General features: G+C 42.7%; 1 protein-coding gene across 2 annotated transcripts; it reads left to right on the top strand.

The window, feature by feature from the left end:
- The first annotated feature begins 7959 nt into the window (after positions 1–7959).
- On the top strand, positions 7960–23977 carry sstr1b (somatostatin receptor 1a). 2 transcript variants are annotated; one of them, XM_021576740.2, is made up of 2 exons: positions 7960–8229; positions 21732–23977. In XM_021576740.2, exon 2 carries the CDS (start codon positions 22724–22726, stop codon positions 23837–23839), a length of 1116 nt encoding a protein of 371 aa, XP_021432415.1. In that variant the 5' UTR covers positions 7960–8229; positions 21732–22723; the 3' UTR covers positions 23840–23977.
- The last annotated feature ends 585 nt before the right edge of the window (positions 23978–24562 follow it).

Raw genomic sequence — 24562 nt, 5'->3', positions numbered from 1 at the left:
CCTCGCAAGGTGGGGTAAGGAAAAGTATTGAAACAGGGGTGTCAATCATTTTAACCCAACCTTTTTTATTAATTGTTAAACAAAATATCTTTCTCGGAGCAATTGTATTAGTATAATAATATGTAATAATATAATTTCCCGAAAAATGTTTGCATACAATATAGCTCAGTATTTTGGATTATTTATTTTATACAGACATTTTTGCTGATCTAATCAAGGGTGTCAATGACTTTGGACCCTAAGTATTTACAGTTGAAGTTGGAAGTTTACATACATTTAAACTCAGTTTTTCACAATTCCTGACATTTAATCCCAGTAAAAATTCCCTGTCTTAGGTCAGTTAGGATCACCACTTTATTTGAAGAATGTGAAATGTCAGAATAATAGTAGAGAGAAGGATTTATTTCAGCTTTTATTTCTTTCATCACATTCCCAGTGTGTCAGAAGTTTACATACACTAAAATAGTATTTGGTAGCATTGCCTTTAAATTGTTTAACTTGGGTCAAATGTTTCGGGTAGCCTTCCACAAGCTTCCAACAATAGGTTGGGTGAATTTTGGCCCATTCCTCCTGATAGAGCTGGTGTAACTGAGTCACGTTTGTAGGCCTCCTTGCTCGCACACGCTTTTTCAGTTCTGACCACACATTTTCTGTGGGATTGAGGTCAGAGCTCTGTGATGGCCACTCCAATACCTTGACTTTGTTGTCCTTAATGCCATTTTGCCACAACTTTAGAAGTAAGCTTGGGGTCATTGTTCATTTGGAAGAGCCATTTACGACCAAGCTTTAACTTCCTGACTGATGTCTTGAGCTGTTGCTTCAACATATCCACATCATTTTCCTGCCTCATGAAGCCATCTATTTTGTGAAGTGCACTAGTCCCTCCTGCAGCAAAGCAGTGACTTCTTCCTTGCTGATTGGCCTTTCAGGTTATGTCGATATAGGACTCGTTTTTACTGTGGACATAGATTATTTTGTATCTGTTTCCTCCAGCAACTTTACAAGGTACTTCGCGGTTGTTCTGGGATTGATTTGCACTTTTCGCACCAAAGTACGTTCATCTCTAGGAGACAGAATGCGACTCCTTCCTGAGCGATATGACGGCTGCGTGGTCCCATGGTGTTTATACTTGCGTACTATTGTTTGTACAGATGAACGTGGTACCTTCAGGCATTTGGAAATTGCTCCCAAGGATGAACCAGATTTGTGGTTAGAAACTTCTAAAGCCATGGCATAACTTTCTGGATTTTTCCAAGCTTGTTTAAAGGCACAGTCAATTTAGTGTGTGACCCACTGAAATTGTGATACAGTGAAATAATCTGTCTTTTGTTGTTTTTGGGAAAAAAACGAGTTTTAATGACACTAACCTAAGTGTATGTAAACTTCCGACTTCAACTGTACATATGTTTTATTTAAAAGAAAAGTAGTTAGGGCCTCCCGGGTGGCGCAGTGGTTAAGGGTGCTGTACTGCAGCGCCAGCTGTGCCATCAGAGCCCTGGGTTCGCGCCCAGGCTCTGTCGTAACCGGCCGCGACCGGGAGGTCCAAGGGGCGACGCACAATTGGCCTAGCGTCGCCCGGTGTCGGTAGGGGTGTCCTTGTCTCATCGCGCACCAGCGATTCCTGTGGCGGGCTGGGCTGGGCGCAGTGTACGCTAGCCAAGGTGGCCAGGTGCACGGTGTTTCCTCCGGCGCATTGGTGCGGCTGGCTTCCGGGTTGGATGTGCGCTGTGTTAAAGAAGCAGCGGCTTGGTTGGTTGTGTATCGGAGGACGCATGACTTTCAACCTTCGTCTCTCCCGAGCCCATACGGGAGTTGTAGCGATGAGACAAGATAGTAGCTACTAAACAATTGGATACCACAAAATTGGGGAGAAAAAGGGGTAAAAAAGAAAAAAGAAAAGTAGTTCCATGCTTTTAATCCAGGTATTTGAAATTAGTATTTATTAGTACAATTTGGTCACTCAAATAAAAGTACTTGATTTGAAAATACTCAAATACACAGAAAACATATTGTAAATGCCAGATACTCAAATACACAGAAAACATATTCTAAATGCCTTATACTCTAATACACATGTATTTGAACCCAGGTTTGCTCACAACACATCAGTTGTGGTTACATATGCTCACAATACATCTAAATGGAAATGCCTTATCGGATCGACTGACCCATAGCAACCATTCATTACCTTGTCAACCGACAAGCAACGTTTGTCAAGGAGTGCAGAGAGAGGGAGCATTTCTTTTGATCAAGGAGATGGAGCGTGCTTTCTGTCCACGCAGATCAACAACCATGTTGTCTGAACCCAGCAATTTCTCTCAAGCTTTTTCAAATATACCTCAAGATACTACAAAAATGGAACAATGATGGACTTGAAAGGGACAGAGAGATAGTGGTCCATCAGGCTTTATTTTCTGCATTAGATCAACAACCAAGTTCAAAGATATAGTCTGTCATACTTCTCTCACACACAAGGATGTTATGTTTGGTGTCCTTCCGACCACATCTCTCATGGTGTTGGAGAAATGTCAATATTTCACAGAATCTATGCAGTTAGACTTAGTGTCCGTCATGGCTGGTCTAGGTGGGTGCGTTGGTGGCAGAAGTGGAACATCCTTTGACCTGTAATGACCTAGTCAGAGCGCTCAGTTGATTGCTAGAAAGGTCTTGAACTCTGGATGGCAACAACAACAACAAAAAATCCACCAGATTTGTGCATTCCTAACTTTGGAGTGCCCGCAGAAAAAAAGACCAGTAGTTGTGCACTCAAGTAAATTGAGTCCTCAAGAATAAACGTTGAAGAATTGCTATACAAAAGGGTCTTGTATGGAATTCCGAACATAGCTTTCCACTACCACGAAATCAAACATAATCTGTGCACTCAAGTAACTTGAGTGCTCAAGAAAAACAGTTGAAGGGTAGTTAGACAAAAGGGGCTTGCATGAAATTCAGAGTAAAACTTCCCACTACCATGAAATCTCTAACAACGTTCAGTTAATTCTTCCTCTGCTGAGATCGAGTGTTAATGGGACCATTTATATCTGTCAGTGACATAATAAGAACAGAGCTGTGTTGTGAAAAGTGAAGTGGCTTTTTGCGTTTGTCTTCAAATTAACGTAGTCAAAGAGAAATGGACTGCTGACATTTCTCAGCCTCTCCTGTACTGGGTTAGCAACAGTTCAAAGTGGAAGGGTACAAACTAAATCAGCAAGAAGTCATTTTCAACCCCAATTGGACACATGCTTTCTTCAGTGTTCATTTGTATAGCACTTTGGTCAGCAATTTCTTGCATGAAAATTGATAAACAAATGGCATTTATCAATATTATGAGCGTTATTCTTCCCAGTTATATGAAAATAGCACTGGAAGTCTGAAGCGGGATGTCCAGTCGGGTGTACACATACACAATGTGCAAAACAAGATATATTATTTTTGGGACAGTGGTTCATGCTGCTCATCATGCATGTGTGAAGACGAGGTAAAAATAACATCAACAAAGGAACAGCGTGTATGTAGCTGTGAATGATACAAACCATGTATACGCAAGGCACTAAGTAGGCTAGATAATTGCCATTCAGATGTCGCACAAGCGTCGCCCCACGGCAATTACCTCCATAATACAATGGGGAGAACAAGTATTTGATAAAATAACGATTTTGCATGTTTTCCTACTTGCAAAGCATGTAGAAGTCTGTCATTTTATCATAGGTACACTTCAACTGTGAGAGACGGAATCTAAAACAAAAATCCTGAAAATCACACACACACACACTCACACACACACTCTTTCTATACACTGTTTAACACTGGTGCACTATGGAACACTTTTTAACACTATGGAACACTATGGGGCACTATGGAACAATTTTTAACACTATGGTACACTATGGAACACTATGGAACACTATGGTACACTATGGAACACTATGGAACACTATGGTACACTATGGAACACTATTTAACACTAGTGTTCCATAGTGTTAAAAAGTGTACCATAGTGTTCCATAAATGAAAATACTGCCCCCTAGTCACAACAGGTTAACACTTTTTCTCATTTTGTCTGTCATAGTTGAAGTGTACCTATGATGAAAATTACAGGCCTCTCTCATCTTTTTAAGTGGGAGAACTTGCACAATTGGTCGCTGACTTTTTTGCCCCACTGTATGTTGTGTAATTTGTTAAATGTTACTTGTTAGATATTACTGCACTGTCGGCGCTAGAAGCACAAGCATTTCGCTACACCCGCAATAACATCTGCTAATCACGTGTATGTGGCCAATAACATTTGATTTGATTTGATATGGCAGCTGCTGCTCTATTCCTTTCGATCCCACACAAAATGGAAGGCCTTTAACTTGAATCTAAGGGTTAAGTGGTTGAGACATGACATCACTCCCACGGCGACTTTTAAGTCTAAACCAAACTTCAAAGCCGGTCGAGTCCAGAACCTCAAACGATACTCTGTAAAGATTCCGCCGGACTGAAATATAGTATGCATGAGTTGAAAATAGCCGAGACCTGGGGGTGGGCGGTATGATCCTCCAGGAAAGGTCTGCTACTAACTGAGCGAGACCGTTCCTCTAATGTGGCGGCACTCTGAGACTGCATCATTAGCGAGAGAGTAGGTCCTGACTCCGACGGTGGCGTAACGATGACACACAGCTTCGACTTAGCATTCTGGACTCCCATCTTGTCACTCAGCATTTCTGCTCTGGTGCTCGTGCACTGTAATTGGATGTTGCTGGGTGGGTTGTTGAGGAGGACTACTTTACTGCACTGCGGTTCTCCCCCTCTCTGGCCAGGCCACTTCAGCTCAATTCGTATTGATCTTGTTTCGTCGTCTCACCTGGTCTCACCTGGCTGGTCCACTGGGCTCCAGTATTATCTCTGAGTCACCAGCCACTGAGGATCCAGTCAGGAAGAATGGGACCGGATGAAGGCCCTTATTCCTGGAGTGTGTGTGTGTGTGTGTGTGTGTGTGTGTGTGTGTGTGTGTGTGTGTGTGTGTGCATGTGTGTGTGTGTGGGTGTGTGTGTCTGAGTTGTTTCTGAACGCTCTCTCTACTGCTACTTAAAACTGTATACTGATGGAAGTGTTCCTGCTGTTAGATGTGAATGGGGTGCTACTCCTACAAAGTGGATAGACTAGAGTGGGCGGGCGGGTGGGCGGGTGGGGGGGTCGGGGGGGGTTCGACCCATACCGAGAACCCATATGTCCAACCCAAGAAAATTTGAAATGCCAGTCATAGTGAAATGTAACTCCCCAAAATAAATAGCATTTCAAAAGAGTAGACATTCTTTGACACTTTCAAGGTGGTGTTAGCACACCTAGTGTGTGATGTGGATTCACAGGGAGAGGTGAGTCAGCGCGGATAAAGGTTTTATCTTTCAAACAAACGTCATGAACATGACAGAAACTTTGATAGTCAGTCAACTTTTCTTTCTTTTTTTTTTTGCAAGTGACAAAATTGTCACCAAATAGACACATTTCCTCTTCTCATCCCCATATTTGTTTTTGTTTTTCTGCTCTTTTGCACACCGGTATCAAATCAAATCAAATCTAATTGTATTGGTCACATACACATGGTTAGCAGATGTTAATACGAGTGTAGCGAAATGCTTGTGCTTCTAGTTCCGACCGTGCAGTAATATCTAACAAGTAATCTAACAATTTCACAAAAACTACCTTATACACACAAGTGTAAAGGAATGAATATGTACATATAAATATATGGCTGAGTGATGGCCGAACGGCATAGGCAAGATGCAGTAGATGGTATAGAGTACAGTATATACATATGAGATAAGTAATGTAGGGTATGTAAACATTATATAAAGTGGCATTGTTTTTAAGTGGGTAGTGATACATTTATTACATCCAATTTTTAATTATTAAAGTGGCTAGAGATTTCAGTATGTTGGCAGCAGCCACTTAATGTTAGTGATGGCTGTTTGACAGTCTGATGGCCTTGAGATAGAAGCTGTTTTTCAGTCTCTCGGTCCCTGCTTTGATGCACCTGTACTGACCTCGCCTTCTGGATGATAGCGGGGTGAACAGACAGTGGCTCAGGTGGTTGTTGTCCTTGATGATCTTTATGGCCTTCCTGTGACATCGGGTGGTGTAGGTGTCCTGGAGGGCAGGTAGTTTGCCCCCGGTAATGCGTTGTGCAGACCTCACTACCCTCTGGAGAGCCTTACGGTTGTGGGCGGAGCAGTTGCCGTACCAGGCGGTGATACAGCCCGACAGGATGCTCTCGATTGTGCATATGTAAAGGTTTGTGAGTGTTTTTGGTGACAAGCCGAATTTCTTCAGCCTCCTACATATCCTCATCTGCACATATATCACTCCAGTGTAAATTTCTAAATTGTAATTACTTCCCCACTATTGGCCTATTGATTGCCTTATCTCACTTCATTTGCACACACTGTATACTGATTTTTCAATTGTGTCATTGACTGCACGCTTGTTTATCCCATGTGTAACTCTGTGTTGTTGTTTGTGTCCCATGTGCTTTGCTTTATCTTGGCCAGGTCGCAGTTGTAAATGAGAACTTGTTCTCAACTGGCCTACTTGGTTAAATAAAGGTGACATTTAACAAAAAAATCTAATTCATTAAAACAGAAGACACATCTCATTAGGACACAAGGCACATTTGATTAAAATATGCAAATCTACCTCTTTTTTGGTTTTACGCTAATTTAGAATCAAAAGCACCCCTCATAGTTAAGCCCAGAATTATATTCTGTGGATGCAGTGGCTTCCAATTGGTAGTTACTGTACAGTCTTGTCCCATCGCTGCAACTCCCGTACTGACTCGGCAGAGGCGAAGGTCGAGAGCCGTGCGTCCTCCAAAACACAACCCTGCCAAGCCTCACTGCTTCGTGACACGCTGCTATCTTAACCCGGAAGCCAACTGCACCAATGTGTAGGAAGAAACACCGTACAACTGGTGACCATGTCATCATGCATGCGCCCGGCCCGCCACAGGAGTTGCTAGAGCACGATGGGACAAGGACATCCACGCCAAACCCTCCTCTAACCCGGACGAGACTGGGCCAATTGTGTGTCACCTCATGGGTCTCCCGGTCATGACCGGCTGCGACACAGCCCGGGATCGAATCCAAATCTGTAGTGATGCCTCAAGCACTGCGGTGCCTTAGACCGCTGCGCCACTCGGGGAGGCTGAGGCACAGTGAGAATAGAGTCTAGGCTAAAGAGGACAGAGGGGTGTAGAGTAGAGTAGAGTAGAGTAGAGTAGAGTAGAGTAGAGTAGAGAGAGAGAGAGCCCTCTTCAAACCCAGAAAATCAAGCGAGATGTTTTTCTCCCCTTCTCAGAAGTACACATACATGTATGTAGATCACAGAGATTCACTTTCGTTTAGGGGCCCCTTGGAAAGCAAAAGAACCCAACTCAAGGATGCCTCGTGCCAATATTCTGACTTCACTTCACACACACACTTGTTAGCTATTTACTGGCTCTGGATCATTCTAACACAAATAGCAGGGGATCTGAGTCTAAGCGACACAGTACAGTGGTAGGCTCCCTCATCACTATCTCCTTCTGGTCCACCTGAATGCTTGGGGAGGAATCAATCTTGCAGCAAAAAAAAAGACAAACACACAGGGGTAAAGAAAGACAGACAGAGAGATAGAGATAGAGAGTGAGCTCACTCCAACGGATGCTGCCAGTGGCAAAAATACCCACTGAGGTGCTGAAAGCCCCACTAAAGAAAAAGAGATAGAAAGAGAGAGAGTGAGATACAGGAGTAGAGACTTGAGAGAGAGAGAGAGAGAGAGAGAGAGAGACTTGAGGGATGGTGATCGACAGAGAGAGAGAGAGGAAAAAAAGAGAGCAAGAGAAAGAGAGCCAAAGAGAGAAAGAGAGAGAGAGATAAAGGAATAGAGACTTGAGGGATGGTGAGCGACAGAGAGAGAGAGAGAGAGAGAGTGTGAGAAGAGCGAGTGAGTGTGCAAGCCTCGATCCTCAGAGAGAGAAAGAGAGAGCAGAGAGCGGTAGAGAACAGCAACACTGAGAAATTGTGAGTGCTATGGGTAAGTGGACTGTTAAAAGATAGCAGATAATGGACAAAGTGAGACGAAAGACAGTTCTCCACAGGTCTATCACATTTTTATCTATCCATCCATCCTGGAGAGGGAGAAGGAGAGAACGGAGGACTTGAACAGGCTGACTGGGATGGGACTCTGACAGTACTCAGTTACCTGGATACGGTGAGTCTCCTCTCCTATGCTTCCAGGAAAATATTATATTTTCACTATATGGCAGTTACATTATGTACAGTAAGGTCTATAATTATTGGCGCCCTTGATAAAGAGGAGCAAATAAGACTGTATGAAATAAATAAGATCATCACCATATATTACTGTAGGTATGAGGTACTTTTCTGCATACGCTTCTGTTTTGCAACGCCAAACTCACTACAGGTGTGCGTGGTCAAAGAGCGCTATGTTCATGTCATCTGACCATAGCACCGCCTGGAGTTTGATCAACGCCATTGGCGCTTGGTTTGGAACCGGCTCTACGGTTAGATGATGAACATAGAGCTCTTTGGCCACGCACACCTGTAGTGAGTTTGGCGTTGAAAAACAGAAGCGTCTGCAGAAAAGTACGTCATGCCCATGGTCAAATATGGTGGTGGATCCATGATGATATGGGGCTATTGTGCATGATTTATTGTCTATTCAAACAATGTATATGTAAATTCGACAGCCCACAGTTCTATGCAAAAGACGAATTGTTGTTCAATATTTTGTTTATCAATAGATGACTATGTTTGATTATTGTTGATTATGATTGTCTTCTGTCTTTGAGATTAATTGTGATGTCGTGCCTCTCAGATCAATACTGTAGGCTACCAATTTTTTTTGTTTGTAAGTCAACCATTATTACATGCGTCAAACACTCCCTTTCCCCCCAAATAACAATATTTTCTTGTAATACAATTGATCAACCACTAGAAGTTGTGTGTACGCATAGTCTGAGCTATGCTTGGAGATACACACAATTTCGCGTCAAGTTCAAAATGGATAAATGCTAACCTTTACAGTAGAAACTGGCAGGTTCAGATTCTTTTTTTGTACAAACACACCTTCCCACAGACTTCAGTTCAACATCTAGTTTGGATTTACATTTGGTTGAGTTCATTTTTTTAACCTTTATTTAACTAGGCAGGTCAGTTAAGAACAAATTCTTATTTACAATGACGGCCTACCCCAGCGCCAATTGTGCGCTGCCTGGATTTGAACAAGAGACTGCAGCAATGCCTCGTGCACTGAGATGGAGTGCCTTAGACCGCTGCACCACTCAGAAGGAGTTGTCAAGTAATGTGATCTCAACGTGAAATCAACAAAACATTTCACCATGACATTGGATTTACAGTGGCTTACGAAAGTATTCATACCCCTTGGCATTTTTCCTATTTTGTTGCCTTACAACCTGGAATTAAAATACATTTTGGGGGGGTTGGTATCATTTGATTTATACAACATGCCTACCACTTTGAAGATGCAAAATATTTTTTATTTTGAAACAAACACGAAATAAGACAAAAAAAACAAAGAACTTGAGCGTGCATAACTATTCACCCCGCCCAAAGTCAATACTTTGTAGAGCCACCTTTTTGCAACAATCACAGCTGCAAGTTTCTTGGGGTATGTCTCTATAAGCTTGGCACATCTAGCAACTGGGATTTTTTTCCCATTCTTCAAGGCAAAACCGATCCAGCTCCTGGGTTCTGCTGGTGTACAGCAATCTTTAAGTCATACCACATATTCTCAATTGGATTGAGGTCTGGGCTTTGACTAGGCCATTCCAAGCATGTAAATGTTTCCCCTTAAATCACTGGAGTGTTGCTTTAGCACTATGCTTAGGGTCATTGTCCTGCTGGAAGGTGAACCTCCATCCCAGTCTCAAATCTCTGGGAGACTGAAACAGGTTTCCCTCTAAAAATTCTCTGTATTTGGCTCCATCCATCATTCCTTCAATTCTGACCAGTTTCCCAGTCCCTGCCGATGAAAAGCATCCCCACAGCATGATGATGCCACCACCATGCTTCACTGTGGGCATGATGTTCTAGGGGTGATGAGAGGTGTTGGTGTTTGCGCCAGACATAGCGTTTTCCTTGATGGGCAAAAAGCTACATTTTAGTCTCATCTGACCAGAAGACCTTCTTCCATATGTTTGAGGAGTCTCCCACATGCCTTTTCGCAAACACCAAACGTGTTTGCTTATTTTTTCTTCAATGTTTACATACCCTACATTACTCATCTCATATGTACTGTATATACTGTACTCTATACCATCTACTGCATCTTGCCTATGCCGTTCGGCCATCGCTCAACCATATATATTTTTATGTACATATCCTTTACACTTGTGTGTATAAGGTAGTTGTTGTGAAATTGTTAGATTACCTGTTAGATATTACTGCATGGTCGGAACTAGAAGCACAAGCATTTCACTACACTCACATTTCCATCTGCTAACCATGTGTATGTGACCAATACAATTTGATTTGATTTGGGATGAATACTTTTGCAAGTCACTGTAGGTTGAAAGTTGGTTGTCAAAGACACACAAAGCTCTTACAGTGATGGCATTTTGCAAATCAAATTAGTTTCCCACGTTTATTCAACGTCATTACATAGATTCTTGGCCTCGAAATGACTTGGGACATTTTTGATTTTCAACCAGTTTTTGTCCAGTGGGTTTGAGGCCCATGACAGTCTGTTGACAGTTAATTGGACTTTGTGTATTCTGGTGCTGCTTGGAGAAGTGGTCATGTCTTTTTCACACATGGAGTGGTCCCTTCTGCCTTGAATGCAATGCATGCCATTGTAAGAGCTTCCCTGCTTTGCTGCTAGTTATGGACTGGGCCAAAGAGCAAATAGTTTATTTCTTTGAATAATTAATCATTTAAAATCCTGTGAATTCAAGTGAATCAGGAAAATCTGCATGGATGTTTTCAAAAAGGAATGGAGGAGAAGAGAAAGAGAGAGAGAAAGAGACAGAGTATTTTTAATGTTGAAGTTGAAAGCAAGTTTGCTGCAATTCTACTCATTTAGCCATGGGGAGGAGAGAAGATTCTATAACTCATTTCATGCAATTCTACACATTTAGCCATGGGGAGGAGAGAATATTCTATAACTAATTTCATGCAATTCTACACATTTAGCCATGGGGAGGAGAGAAGATTCTATAACTAATTTCATGCAATTCTACACATTTAGCCATGGGGAGGAGAGAAGATTCTATAACTAATTTCATGCAATTCTACTCATTTAGCCATGGGGAGGAGAGAAGATTCTATAACTAATTTCATGCAATTCTACTCATTTAGCCATGGGGAGGAGAGAAGATTCTATAACTCATTTCATGCAATTCTACACATTTAGCCATGGGGAGGAGAGAAGATTCTATAACTCATTTCATGCAATTCTACTCATTTAGCCATGGGGAGGAGAGAATATTCTATAACTCATTTCATGCAATTCTACTCATTTAGCCATGGGGAGGAGAGAAGATTCTATAACTAATTTCATGCAATTCTACTCATTTAGCCACGGGGAGGAGAGAAGATTCTATAACTAATTTCATGCAATTCTACTCATTTAGCCACGGGGAGGAGAGAAGATTATATAACTAATTTCATCCAATTCTACTCATTTAGCCATGGGGAGGAGAGAAGATTCTATAACTCATTTCATCCAATTCTACTCATTTAGCCATGGGGAGGAGAGAAGATTCTATAACTCATTTCATCCAATTCTACTCATTTAGCCATGGGGAGGAGAGAAGATTCTATAACTCATTTCATGCAATTCTACTCATTTAGCCATGGGGCTGATAATTTGTTTGACAGTTTTACACCTAATTTCATGCAATTCTACTCATTTAGCCATGGGGCTGATAATTTGTTTGACAGTTTTACACCTAATTTCATGCAATTCTACTCATTTAGCCATGGGGCTGATAATTTGTTTGACAGTTTTACACCTAATTTCATGCAATTCTACACAAATGTTTGCAGTTTTTAAAAATGTATTATAGTTTTTTTGTGTTTTGGGAAGTTGGTCCCTACAAAAGGGGAGGACCACATGCCAGTTGCCCATCCCTGGGTTAGGCCATCTCTGTATTCCCATTCCTCCTATACTATCTGTCTTTCACCCACAGCTAAGAGGATCCTTTAATGTGGGTTTTAGGCTCTTTAAAAAAAATCTAACCTTCAACTAGGCAAGTCAGTTTAAGAACAAATTCTTATTTTCAATGATGCCCCAGTGGGTTAACTGCCTATTTGTTCAGGGGCAAAATTACAGATTTGTACCTTGTCAGCTCGGGGGTTTGAACTTGCAACCTTATGGTTACTAGTCCAACACTCTAACCACTAGGCTACCCTGCCACCACTTTAGGCCGCTTAATTACCCCCTTTACACTGAACCATAAATGGACCCTTTTAAGATGATTGATCAGTTGACGCCTCACAGTTATTGATTGATTAGATACACTAGAAGCCCAACTAGCTCACTCAACAACAGAGGATCTGTCCTCATAGTATAACATGGTGAGGTTTCTTACTTCCTTATGCACATCCTTGATTTGAGAATCTCTAGCACGCACAATACTAAAGGGGCTGTCCACGACATAGAATATGATTATATATACATCATGTAGTGTAGCCTATTGTAGCTCTGTGGGTGGATGGTTATATTATTGACTACGGATGCAGTTCCAAGACTACACCTGCATGGGTTCTGATAGTAAACGTGGAAAAGGTGACGTCGTGGTCCATGGATCAGTGATAGCGAGTTGGTTGTCTGTTACTGATTATTTCCTGCTAGTGTCTACCTATGCCTATAATACTAATAATTTCTATATTATATGTCTGATTCAGTGTCAGTATCCATGTAAATTGGAAATGGTTTATGACAGAACTGTAGTTTGTATTGTAATGTATGGCTGTTAGTGTTGAGTTTGGTTTCTGTGACATTACAGTGAGTCTATGGCAGGGATCATCAACTAGATTCAGCCGCGAGACAATTTATTTTATTTTTTTCTTGAGCGGATGGTCAGGGGGCCGGAACATAATTACAAATAACTTGTAGAATGCAAATTGACCGCAAAAAGCCCAAACAGATATAACATTTGACTAAAATAATAATTTCAAGATCACATGTCTCTCTCTAATGCATTGGAATACTTGGGAACAGTTTTCCAAAATGTAGAAATCACCTGGAGATGATTTCCTGTTGTTGTTTTTAGTCTTTCATGTCCAACAGTGACAATATGTATTTTTAATTAAAATAATAATAATCTGAAAACTAGGGTGGCCAAATAAACCCCCCAGCGGGCCAATTTCGGCCGGCAGGCCGCCAGTTGGGGAACTGGTCTATGGTGTGTGAAACTAAGTCTGAGCCTTCTGTGACGTTAGTGAGTCTATACAAGTATGTGGTGTTTGATACTGTGTGGGTAGTTTATTCAGTGAGGAGCTGAAACAGTTACAGTATTACTGCTGTCGAGTGAAGGGGCTGACTGGGCAGATAGACAGCAGCTCAAACAGCCAGACGGACTCAAGCTATCTTCCCTCTGACAGACTATTCCTCAGGGTCTCAGAATAAATCCATGGTGTCTTGTATATTAATGTCCCCAAAGAGTTGAGTGAGACCTGCCTATAGCTTAAGTTTAAAAAATATATATATATATATATATATATATATATATATAAACTCTATTTAGACAGTTATGAAATGCTTTGCACAGAGACTTGTATCTAAATCTGTCTTTAGGACCTTTTTCTCAGACCATCAACTTGACGGTACACATCGCTTCTCTATATGTTGAACTACACAACATGTGGTTGGTTAGCGAGGCTAAACGTCATGTTTGATGTGTAATGAAGGTGCTGGTGCACCAACTGTCGGAGAGCAGAAATATTAAACATGCAATTAATTAAGAGGCATTTAATGAATTCTCCAGCACGGCTGGAGAACTCACCTCCTGTCATGTCATTATGGAATCAGAGATTCATAAATGATGCACCGGAAAATGTGTAGCCTAAAGCGTAATATACTGAAAACAGAAACCAAAAAAAAATCCTACATTTTGCGAGCATTGCTCACAACTAAATCAAGAATTCAATTCAATTTCAAGGATGCCATATAATGATGAATACCACAAACTACACTATTGAGAAGGTTACTTTGTTCTTATTCTCACTGAAACTTGCAAATTAAGCACCAAGTTGTGACTGTTCCGCATGTGGGGGTGTGCTGCAGACCGTTATCATCAATGACAGTTTAAACATAATTCACTGTGCGACAGACCAGTTCCACTTCAATGACTCTCTGTCTCATGTTGTCATGTTGTGTGTCTGTTTCCCTTCACCAAGTCATTAGAATAAATGCATGTCTTTCAGTAAGGACCGCGTGTGCTCTCTGGAGCTTTCAATGTCTTCTTGGTACTTGTCATTTGACCACAGGATGAAAGAGAGCACACCATTTCCTTGTCAATGCCCTGACAGCCAACCAACAGACACAGAACATGCACACACGTGCACAGACATACACTTCCAAACACGCGCACACACACACACACAAACCGAAAAGCAAACTGCCATGGGTCTATAATTGGTCCCCCATTACATGACCAAAATTATGTGGACATCTGCTCGTCGAACATCTCATTACGAAATCATGGGCATTAATATGGAGTTGGTCCACCCTTTGCTGCTGTAACAGCCTCCTCTCTTCTGGGAAGGCTTTCCACTAGATGTTGGAACATTGCTGCAGGGACTTGGGCACTGATGTTGGGCGATTAGGCCTCTGGCTCCCAGTCAGCGTTCTAATTCATCCCAAATGTGTTTGATGGGGTTGAGGTCAGGGCTCTGTGCAGGCCAGTCAAGATCTTCCACAATGATCTCGACAAACCATTTCTGTATGGACCTTGCTTTGTGCATGGGGACATTGTCATGTTTAAACAGGAAAGGGCTTTCCCCAAACTTTTGCCACAAAGTTGGAAGCACAGAATTTTCTAGAATGTCATTGTATGCTGTAGTGTTAAGATCTCCCTTCACTGAAACTAAGGGGCCTATCCCAAACCATGACAAACAGCCCCAGAACATTATTCCTCCTCCACCAAACTTTACAGTATGAACTATACATTTGAGCAGGAAGCGTTCTCCTGGCATCCGCCTAACCCAGATTAGTCCGCCAGACTGCCAGATGGTGAAGCGTGATTCATCACTTCAGAGAACGTGTTTTCACTGCTCCAGAGTCCAATGGCAGAGAGCTTTACACCACTCCAGCCGCCGCTTGGCATTGCGCATGGTGATCTTAGGCTTGTGCGCGGCTGCTCGGCCATCGAAACCCATTTCATGAAGCCCGACGAGCAGTTATTGCTCTGACGTTGCTTCCGGGGGCAGTTTTGAACTCAGTAGTGAGTTTTGCAAAGGAGGATAAACAATTTTTACACCCTACGCGCTTCAGCACTCGGCAGTCCCGTTCTGTGAGCTTGTGTGGCCTACCACTTCACGGCTGAGCCGTTGTTGCTCTCAGACGTTTCCACTTCCCAACAACAGCACTTATTGTTGACCGGGGAAGCTCCAGCAGTTCAGACATTTTATGAACTGACTTGTTGGAAAGGTGGCATCCTATGACGGTGCCACGTTGAAAGTCACTGAGCTCTTCAGTAAGGCCATTCTATTGTGTATGTTTGTCTATGGAGATTGCATGGCTGTGTTCTCGATTTTCTACACCTGTCAGCAAACGGGTGTGGCTGAAATAGCAAAATCCAATCATTTGAAGGGGTGTCCACATACTTTTGTATATTTAGTGCACTTCGATGAGATAATACAATCACAGAGACTTTCGCATGTCACATATTCAGTTTCTCTCTTTCTGATTGCCCTTTGAAGACATCAGAGGATAGTGTTTCCATCAATTCCACTTCCATCAAACACTGCAGAGGGAGACAGGGATAAGACAGCCTGACTTCAGCTTTATTTCTATATTTAAATATATCAAGTCAGACTCTCTTATCCCCGTCTCTCTCTATAGCACTTCACTGTTATGTGAAATGCCAATATTGCATTGAGATGAGGAAATGCTCCAGGCTCTGAGTACCTTAAGCCAGTGGACCCACCCAGTGTATGAAGTGCTTACAAATGTCGGCCCCTTTTTTTTTATAGATGGGTTCTCCCCACAGTTCCTTTTCCCACTACTTTGTAATCCACCCAACTGATCATATGAAAATAGGGGGAACATTTCTGAAGAAGCAATTTTGTAAACACTACTATGACACAAACCAGTTTGGTTCTAAATTGCATGGTGACAAATGTACTATTTGAATACTTATGGAATCATTAAAGCAGGAATTATGCTGTGGCTTTTGTTTTCCAAAGCAAATGAATACAGGATGTGAAAGGAAATGGGCCTTTAGAGATGTTATAGAGGTGTGGTAATGAACCAGTGTGTGTGTGTGCGTGTGATGGCGAACAGTGTACTTTGCATCTGCTTAACAAAATAACTGTGTCTGCATAATGCCTTTTAGATAAAAACAGAAATGGTAGTTACATGATGGTTCCATGATTTATTTACCATTTCAAAAGCACTATAGACATGACTAACAATGTGTTGCTCAATGAAAAATCAACATAGACTTTGATGGTATTCGTGTAATTTGTGCCTCGATCGAGTGGCCATTACCAAATCCTGAACTGCTAATGGATGGTGTATGATATTACAATATCCATTCGGCAACATAAAACACTGCTGTCAACTTCAAAGGTGGTCGTCTCAGTGCACTGCGGTGGACAGAGAATTATCAATGCTGCTGCCTGTCTCCGATGAATCAAGGTGCATTGAACTTGTCAGGGGAAGAGTGACAAGGTGAGTGATGGAGAAATAAATAGTAACGGGTGAGGGGGCATGATTAGAGGGAGACAATCAGAGCAAGGCAGAGAGAGTGGAGGAGACAGACAGACAGTGGAGTCTGCTGAGTGGAAGGATGGCTCATAATAATGGCTGAAATGGAGAGAACATATGAAAACCATTTGTGTTTGATACAATTCCATTTACTCCATTCCAGACATGATCCATCTTCCCTCACTCAGCAGCCTCCACTACAGACAGCCCAAATCCTTCCAAACTTCATTACCCAAACAAAGCTACACCTTCCTCGATGCTGTCCCAACAATGTGTTTTAAAAGGATGGTGGACTGACTAGAGATGGCAGCAACATAGACTAATGTCGCCCTGCCATCCACAGGGGAATTGTGAAATGGGAAAGGGAGATACCTTGTCAGTTGTACAACTGAATACCTTCAGCTGAAATGTGTCTTCCGCATTTAACCCAAACCCTCTGAATCAGAGCGGTGCGGGGGGCTGCCATAATCGACATCCAAGTCTTCAGGGCCCAGGGAACAGTGGGTGCCTTGCTCAGGGGTAGAACTACAGACAGACCTGATTGGGAAACTTTCCGGCTGATTACATTTCCTTGGTCCCTCTGACCCCCAACCCCATCTCCCACTCCGCCAATTATAAAGTCTGCATGTTTTATTAGAGGTTCACTGTGACTGCCATTGCCTGAGTTTTGGGGTTTCCCTCACTGGCCACCAGGGGGCACTAGCTCCCATTGACACCCTGTAGTAAACTGTGGTTAGTTGAGAGTAGTCACAAAGATTAGACTTTTTGTGTTGGCCAGAAATCATCATTGGTTATGTTGATGTAGGGAATTGTCTTCTATTATCTGTCTCCCACTCAAATACAGTAGTCATCACCGAGCTCTTTATCTATTGAAATAAAACCTGCCGGTGCGTTCAATATCAAATCAAAATCGCTGTTTATTCGTCACATACATAGAGCAGGTATAAATGATGTCTACTCCCTTTAACAATACGGTACAGATATCAATATATTCAACAACAAAAACATATAAATACTACTATACATTAGTAACTGAATACAAGGAATACAATGAGCATAATAGGACACATGGATCGGGTAGAAGAACATTCTATTCGTCAGCAGTAATGGCGTTGAACCCTGTCTGACGGTGTCCCCTGGGAGATATGTCTACTGTCATGTGTCTCAAAACGGAGGTTTCATTCACTGGGTTCTATGGGAGATATTGACCTGCTGCTGTTACTTTGCTCTCGTTCACAGCCTTTTTCTTTCCCTCTGATATACACCCTTTGCATGTCATTTTCTCCTGCTGTTCCTGTCTCTGTCTCTTCTGTCTCTGTTTGTCTCTGTCTGTCTCCTCTGTCTCTGTCTGTGTTTGTCTCGCATCTTTTCTCTCGCACAGTCATTTTCTCTCTGCCCTCTCCCTCATACATTCATTTACACCATGTCTTCTTCCTGTAGTTTCTCTTGCTCTCTCTCTTGCTCTCTCTCTCCTATCATTGCTAGACGATGCTTATCCAGCTGTCCATCTCCTCCCCTCCCTTTCTCTCTTTCTCTCTCCCTCCTACATTCATCAATATCTGTTTCGCTGAGTGTTCAGAGAACAAGCGTGGCATGAATGTTATTATTGCCTTTGAATGCTTTATGTCAATCTTCCCCCTCAAAACCCTACGTAGTGCCTATAGTTCTAATCAAAGCTCTCGTTCTCAAGAGGACTCTACAGTATATCGCTAATCCGAGCTCTCGTCCTCAAGAGGAGCCTATATCGCTAATCCGAGCTCTCGTCCTCAAGAGGAGCCTATATCGCTAATCCAAGCTCTCGCCCTCAAGAGGGGCCTATTTCGTTAATCCAAAATCTCGTCCTCAAGAGGAGCCTATTTCGCTAATCCAAACTCTTGTCCTCAAGGTGAGCCTATTTCGCTAATCCAAGCTCTTGTCCTCAAGGTGAGCCTATATCGCTAATCCGAGCTCTCGTCCTCAAGAGGAGCCTATATCGCTAATCCAAGCTCTCGTCCTCAAGAGGAGCCTATATCGCTAATCCAAGCTCTCGTCCTCAAGAGGAGCCTATATCGTTAATCCAAGCTCTCGTCCTCAAATGGAGCCTATATTGCTAATCCAAGCTCTTGTCCTCAAGAGCCGGTGAGATCAAAATAAATGAGTGACTCATATTAGCAACTTAATTACTTCACAACCTATTTCTATGCTTCCTTCCTGGGGGAACAGACGGTGCACTGTGTTCTCCTTCTCTGCTCTGGGTAGAAGAATCCCCCAGGGACTGATCTAGCATCAGCTTGCTCTCCCCAAATCCTAACCATAACTATTAACTTCACCCTATACCAGCGGTCAACAGGTTGGCATTTATTTTCTAGTTTAAAAAAAGTAAATATCAGCAAACAAAATCTGTTTTGATTTAGAAAATCTGTTCCCAAGTAGTCCCACAAATACAAAATGAGACTTGATTTTTTTTTCAACGTAATCAAGATATGAAATTGTTATTTTCGAATACAACCTCTTGTGGGGCTTAGATGTGGTAAATGAGTATATGACAAATTATTAAGATTCTGTTCCAGCCCCCCGACCATCTGCCCTCGGCTGAATCTAGTTGCCTTCCACTGTACTATACCTTCAGCTCAGTCTTGTTTATCATGCCAGGTAGTCTAGTACCGCTGTGAGGAGAATTGGCGCCATGACTCAGGCAATATGGAACGGGAGAAGGTGACCCTTAGAGAAACAATAAAATATACGGGATGATTGGTGATAGAGATCAGCAATATCACAAGCCACAGTGTTAATGCTCACTTCATACCTCTACAGTTCTGCCTTGCCCTGCCAGCTACACACACACACTCACACATATACACATACTCACACATACACACACACATATACACATACACACTCACACATATACACACACTCACACATGCACATGCACATGCACACACGCACACACACACACACACACACACACACACGCACACACATACACACACGCGCACACATACACACACTCACACATATACACATACACACACTCACACATACACATGCACACACAAGCACACACATGCACACATACACACACGCGCACACATACACAAACACACACACATACACACATGCACATACACACATGCACACACGTACACGCACACACACACATGCACACACATATACACACATGCACACACACACATACACACACATGCGCAGACATTCACACACACACACACACACACACACAAATGTGCGCACACACACACATATATACACACTCATGCACACACATACACACACAAATACGAACATACACGCACGCATGCAGCCACACACGCAGTCTTGCACTATTTTGATATCAGCCTCTGTATTCTGTATGAATGCACACGTGACTGTCAGTCGCTTTGTATAAAATCATCTGCTAAATGGGATATTCATTTATATTTCTTTAATAAAGGAAGAACTGTCATTCAAACGGAATGTCATATTCCAGTCACAAATGCAATTATATTCCTGCTTTCTTATGACTGGGCCCGTTAGCTGTTCTGTTGGTTGGGGAATGGAGGAGAGGGTGGTGGAAAGAGAGGGAGGAAGGGGTGTCTGTTCAGTCTTTATCCTGTTTGTGTGTAGACAGCTTTGAACATCTTAATTCTGTTCAGCTAGGTGTCAAAGGAGCCTCTCTGCCTCTCACATCCGGCTGTAATTGGACGAGGAGAGAGGCGACCTCACATAGGTGCACTGACACACTCAAACAAAAACAAGCTAGGTTACACAGATGTCATTTCCCCTTATTACTATTCAGTCTTGTACAAACACTACAGGGAATTCATAGAATGTCATGTCCGTGTGACGACTGGGAAATACGAAGGCCACATGGAATTGTAGCTTGCCGTGATCATGTGACCTCAATGACCTTTTTGTTCCATTGAGGTGCAGAGAGACAGTGATACCTCTATTTAATCAGAAGCTGTCGAAGGAAGACTCTCAAGGCCGAATGTTTTCTTGTCTATGAAATAATCCCAAACTGGTTGATGAACAGCTATACAAAACAACAATTGATGCATCAACCTTGTCTTTTCAATTTAAACTATTAAATACAATTCTTGCCACAAAAATAATGCGCAATACACGGGGAATTTAACAGTCAGCCCTGTTCAGACTCTGCCATGAGGAAACAGAATCAACTGATCTCTTTTGGTGATGTCCTTCAACGGCTCGCTTTTGGAGTCAGGTCCAGGAGTGGTTGTTAAGTCATAATGTCTGTGTTCAGATGGACCTACAAACAGTACCGTTAGGAGATCTGAACAACCACCATCAATCAATGGGGAAATATGATTATGCTCTTAGATAAAGTTGTTTATTTTCTTTTTTTACAAATGGTCCACATGGAGAGGTTCAAGACCCTCGTAAGACATCACAGAAAAATATAAATAAATGGTCAAATGGTAGTGTACTGGGAAATATTGGTTAGTCTGTAGACATCAGAGGGTTAGAATTAAGATTTGTGTACTGTATATGTAATCGCAGTAAGTATCAGCAGAAGACGTATTGTTGTCTATCCATTCGCTTACTCCAATCAATTGAAGGGTGGTAATGTCTTTTTTTTCTTCTTTTTTTAAAGAACTAGGTGGATTAGAAATAATGCAAACAATTACTTTGAAAGAACCCATGGTCTATCTGCAATGTTGACGCTGATCTGCCCCATGGGGTAGCTACATCTAATGAAACCTCAGAGCTCTTAGAGCCAGAACTCTTCTGCTGTTTTGGTTGGAGTTCCTTTAGGGACTATGCCAGTGATTGCTCTTTGTGTTTTCTTACAGGCTTCCTGGACTCAAAGAAAAATGGGGGTGTAGCAGGGAAGAGCTCAAACCAAAAGCCAGTGATTTACATGGACTTGTTCAGCCTGGGTGTAACGATGAAATAATCACCCCTCTATCCACACAGACACATGGAATGGTGAGGGTGCAGAATTCACCGCAACACTTCTTACCACAAACCACTCCTGAGTGTGCCATTGGACCAGACAGAACAGGGCAGAAAAACTCTAAACCACTCCTGAATTCTCTCCAACAGGACATTGTAATCAATCAGAAGGAATGTTCTCCCTTGGCCAAGTTTTGAGTGATACCCAGAAACCTTGCCTGATTTTAATTAAAGAAAATACTCCTAAGAACCACTTACAAACGGATGGGTAATAAGATGTGAGTTTATTTGTGAATGAATATGGAATGTTAAGCGTTTGGCTGCCAAGAATTCATTGTTTCAGCCTCCTAAATTGCTTCAGTGCCCTTATCGGTTAGTTGAGAAGCTGGGTTCTATAATTAGAAATCCCTGGGAAACATGAGAACTGAGAGAGACTCAAGGACTCTGATTTATTTCAGATTAACCCCATCTATGGACCCTGAGATAAGAGAATAACATTGTACAGATATTACATTCTCTTCAGAGCCGCACCTACAGTATACAAAGAATGAGGATCTCCCCTGCTCCTGCTGCTCCTTCCTCCCTCCTTTTTGACCCCTTCCTTTAAAGGAGTTTAACAGAGACCCATGGTACTGTACACTAAAGCAACACTTTGGCGATAACGAAGAGCCAGCTAAGCACATTGAGAAGTGTACTATATTCTATAATGTGACATAGAGACTCATAGATTTAGCCGGTGGTAACTTGTGGGAAAAGACACCGGTTGGAATGTGGTTTTAACCAATCAGCATTCAGGATTAGACCCAGCCGTTGTATAAAAAATGATATACACAAAGTCAGATCTTAACTCCCAGTAGGAGAAACCCAAAATTAAGGTAAACTGGACAAAATGGACAACATGGCCGCCAATGGGACCAGCAACTACCCAGCATACCCCACCGACTTCCCCTACAACTCCAGCCTAGACTATGAGGACTACGACCAGGAACCTGACACCAGCAAGATCATCATCCCCTCCATCTACGCCCTGGTCTGCTGCGTGGGTTTAACAGGCAACACCATGGTTATCTATGTTATCCTTAAGTACGCCAAGATGAAAACCGCCACCAATATTTATATATTGAATCTGGCCATTGCAGATGAACTCTTTATGTTGAGTGTGCCGTTTCTGGCGACATCGGCGGCTGTACGTCATTGGCCATTTGGCTCGCTCATGTGCCGTCTGGTGTTGAGCGTGGACGGCATTAACATGTTTACGTCCATCTTCTGTCTGACGGTGTTGAGCGTGGATCGATACGTGGCCGTGGTTCACCCTATCAAGGCTGCCCGCTACCGCCGACCGACTGTTGCCAAAGTAGTCAACGTCTGCGTGTGGGGCCTCTCGCTCCTCGTCATCCTCCCCATTATAATTTTTGCCGACACGGTCCCGGCGCAGGACGGCGGTGTGGACTGCAACTTTCTGTGGCCTGAGGCAGCGTGGTCGGAGGCGTTCGTGGTCTACACCTTCCTGCTCGGCTTCCTGCTTCCTGTGGGCGCAATCTGCCTCTGCTACTGCCTGATGGTGGCGCGCATGCGGGCGGTCGGGCTGAAAGCCGGTTGGCTGCAGCGGCGACGCTCTGAGAAAAAGATCACCCGGATGGTGGTGTGTGTGGTGGCGGTTTTTGTCCTCTGCTGGATGCCTTTCTACATCGTCCAGCTGGTCAGCGTGTTCCACCACCCTCCCAACCCCATGGTCACCCAGCTCTTCGTCATCCTAAGTTATGCCAACAGCGGCGCCAACCCGATCCTCTATGGCTTTGTGTCGGATAACTTCCGCCGGTCGTTCCAGAGGATTGTGTGTTTCCGTTGGTTGGAGTCTGGGCTGGACTGTGAACAGGTGGACTACCGTGCTGTAGCCCTGAAGAGACAGGCCACCAATGGACAAAAAGATTTCCCTAAAGAATGTCTGGCATCTGATATGGTGTTCCGGAATGGAACATATACCTCACGCACTACTACATTGTGACAGGGACAAGGTGTTGTGGATGGAACCCCACACTGAGAGTGATAGGGAAGCAACGAATGACAACGGATAAAACCACACATGAACAATGATGGAGGCCATAAGGACCAATTAAAAATATGAAATAAATTATGTTCTCTCACTATATGCTGTGACCATTATATGAGCACTATTTAACTTCATACCACAGCATTGTTGAATACTCATTTCTGATCGGCTGGAAGGGCAATCTAGACTGGGCATTAAACAAGATATACGGGATACCTAATCAAGACGCAGTATAAAGCACTGCACATGCTACACAGTTACAGAAAGCTAAACTAGCAACCACACAAACCGATTACTGGATACATTGTAAACGCAGGTCCAACGAGAACCTAGCTAGCTAGCATTCATTTGTTTTTGCAGAGACATCTGATGACCTAACGTGGTGAGTGATGGAATGAACATGAATTTCTATGCTGTCAAATCCACATGTTTCTAGTTTGACCTGTTTTCAGTCACTGATATTGAATTAGGTTGTCATATTGGCAGGTTTGCTAGCAACAAATTATTTAGCTAGCTTCTAGCCTTGTGTTTGATATCCAATACGATCTCCTCATAAAAAAAGAAGGAAAAGTGCCGTTACGAGAAGGGAAACTTTTCTCTGCCAGGCAAAATCGCACATCATCAGCTCATTGTTATGGATGTATCCAAATGAATGTCAGTAGAAAACAGCTTAAACGC

The sequence above is a fragment of the Oncorhynchus mykiss genome, chromosome 21, assembly GCF_013265735.2.
Source record: "Oncorhynchus mykiss isolate Arlee chromosome 21, USDA_OmykA_1.1, whole genome shotgun sequence".
NCBI lineage: Eukaryota > Metazoa > Chordata > Actinopteri > Salmoniformes > Salmonidae > Oncorhynchus > Oncorhynchus mykiss.
This window is presented reverse-complemented; position numbering and strand designations above follow the sequence as displayed.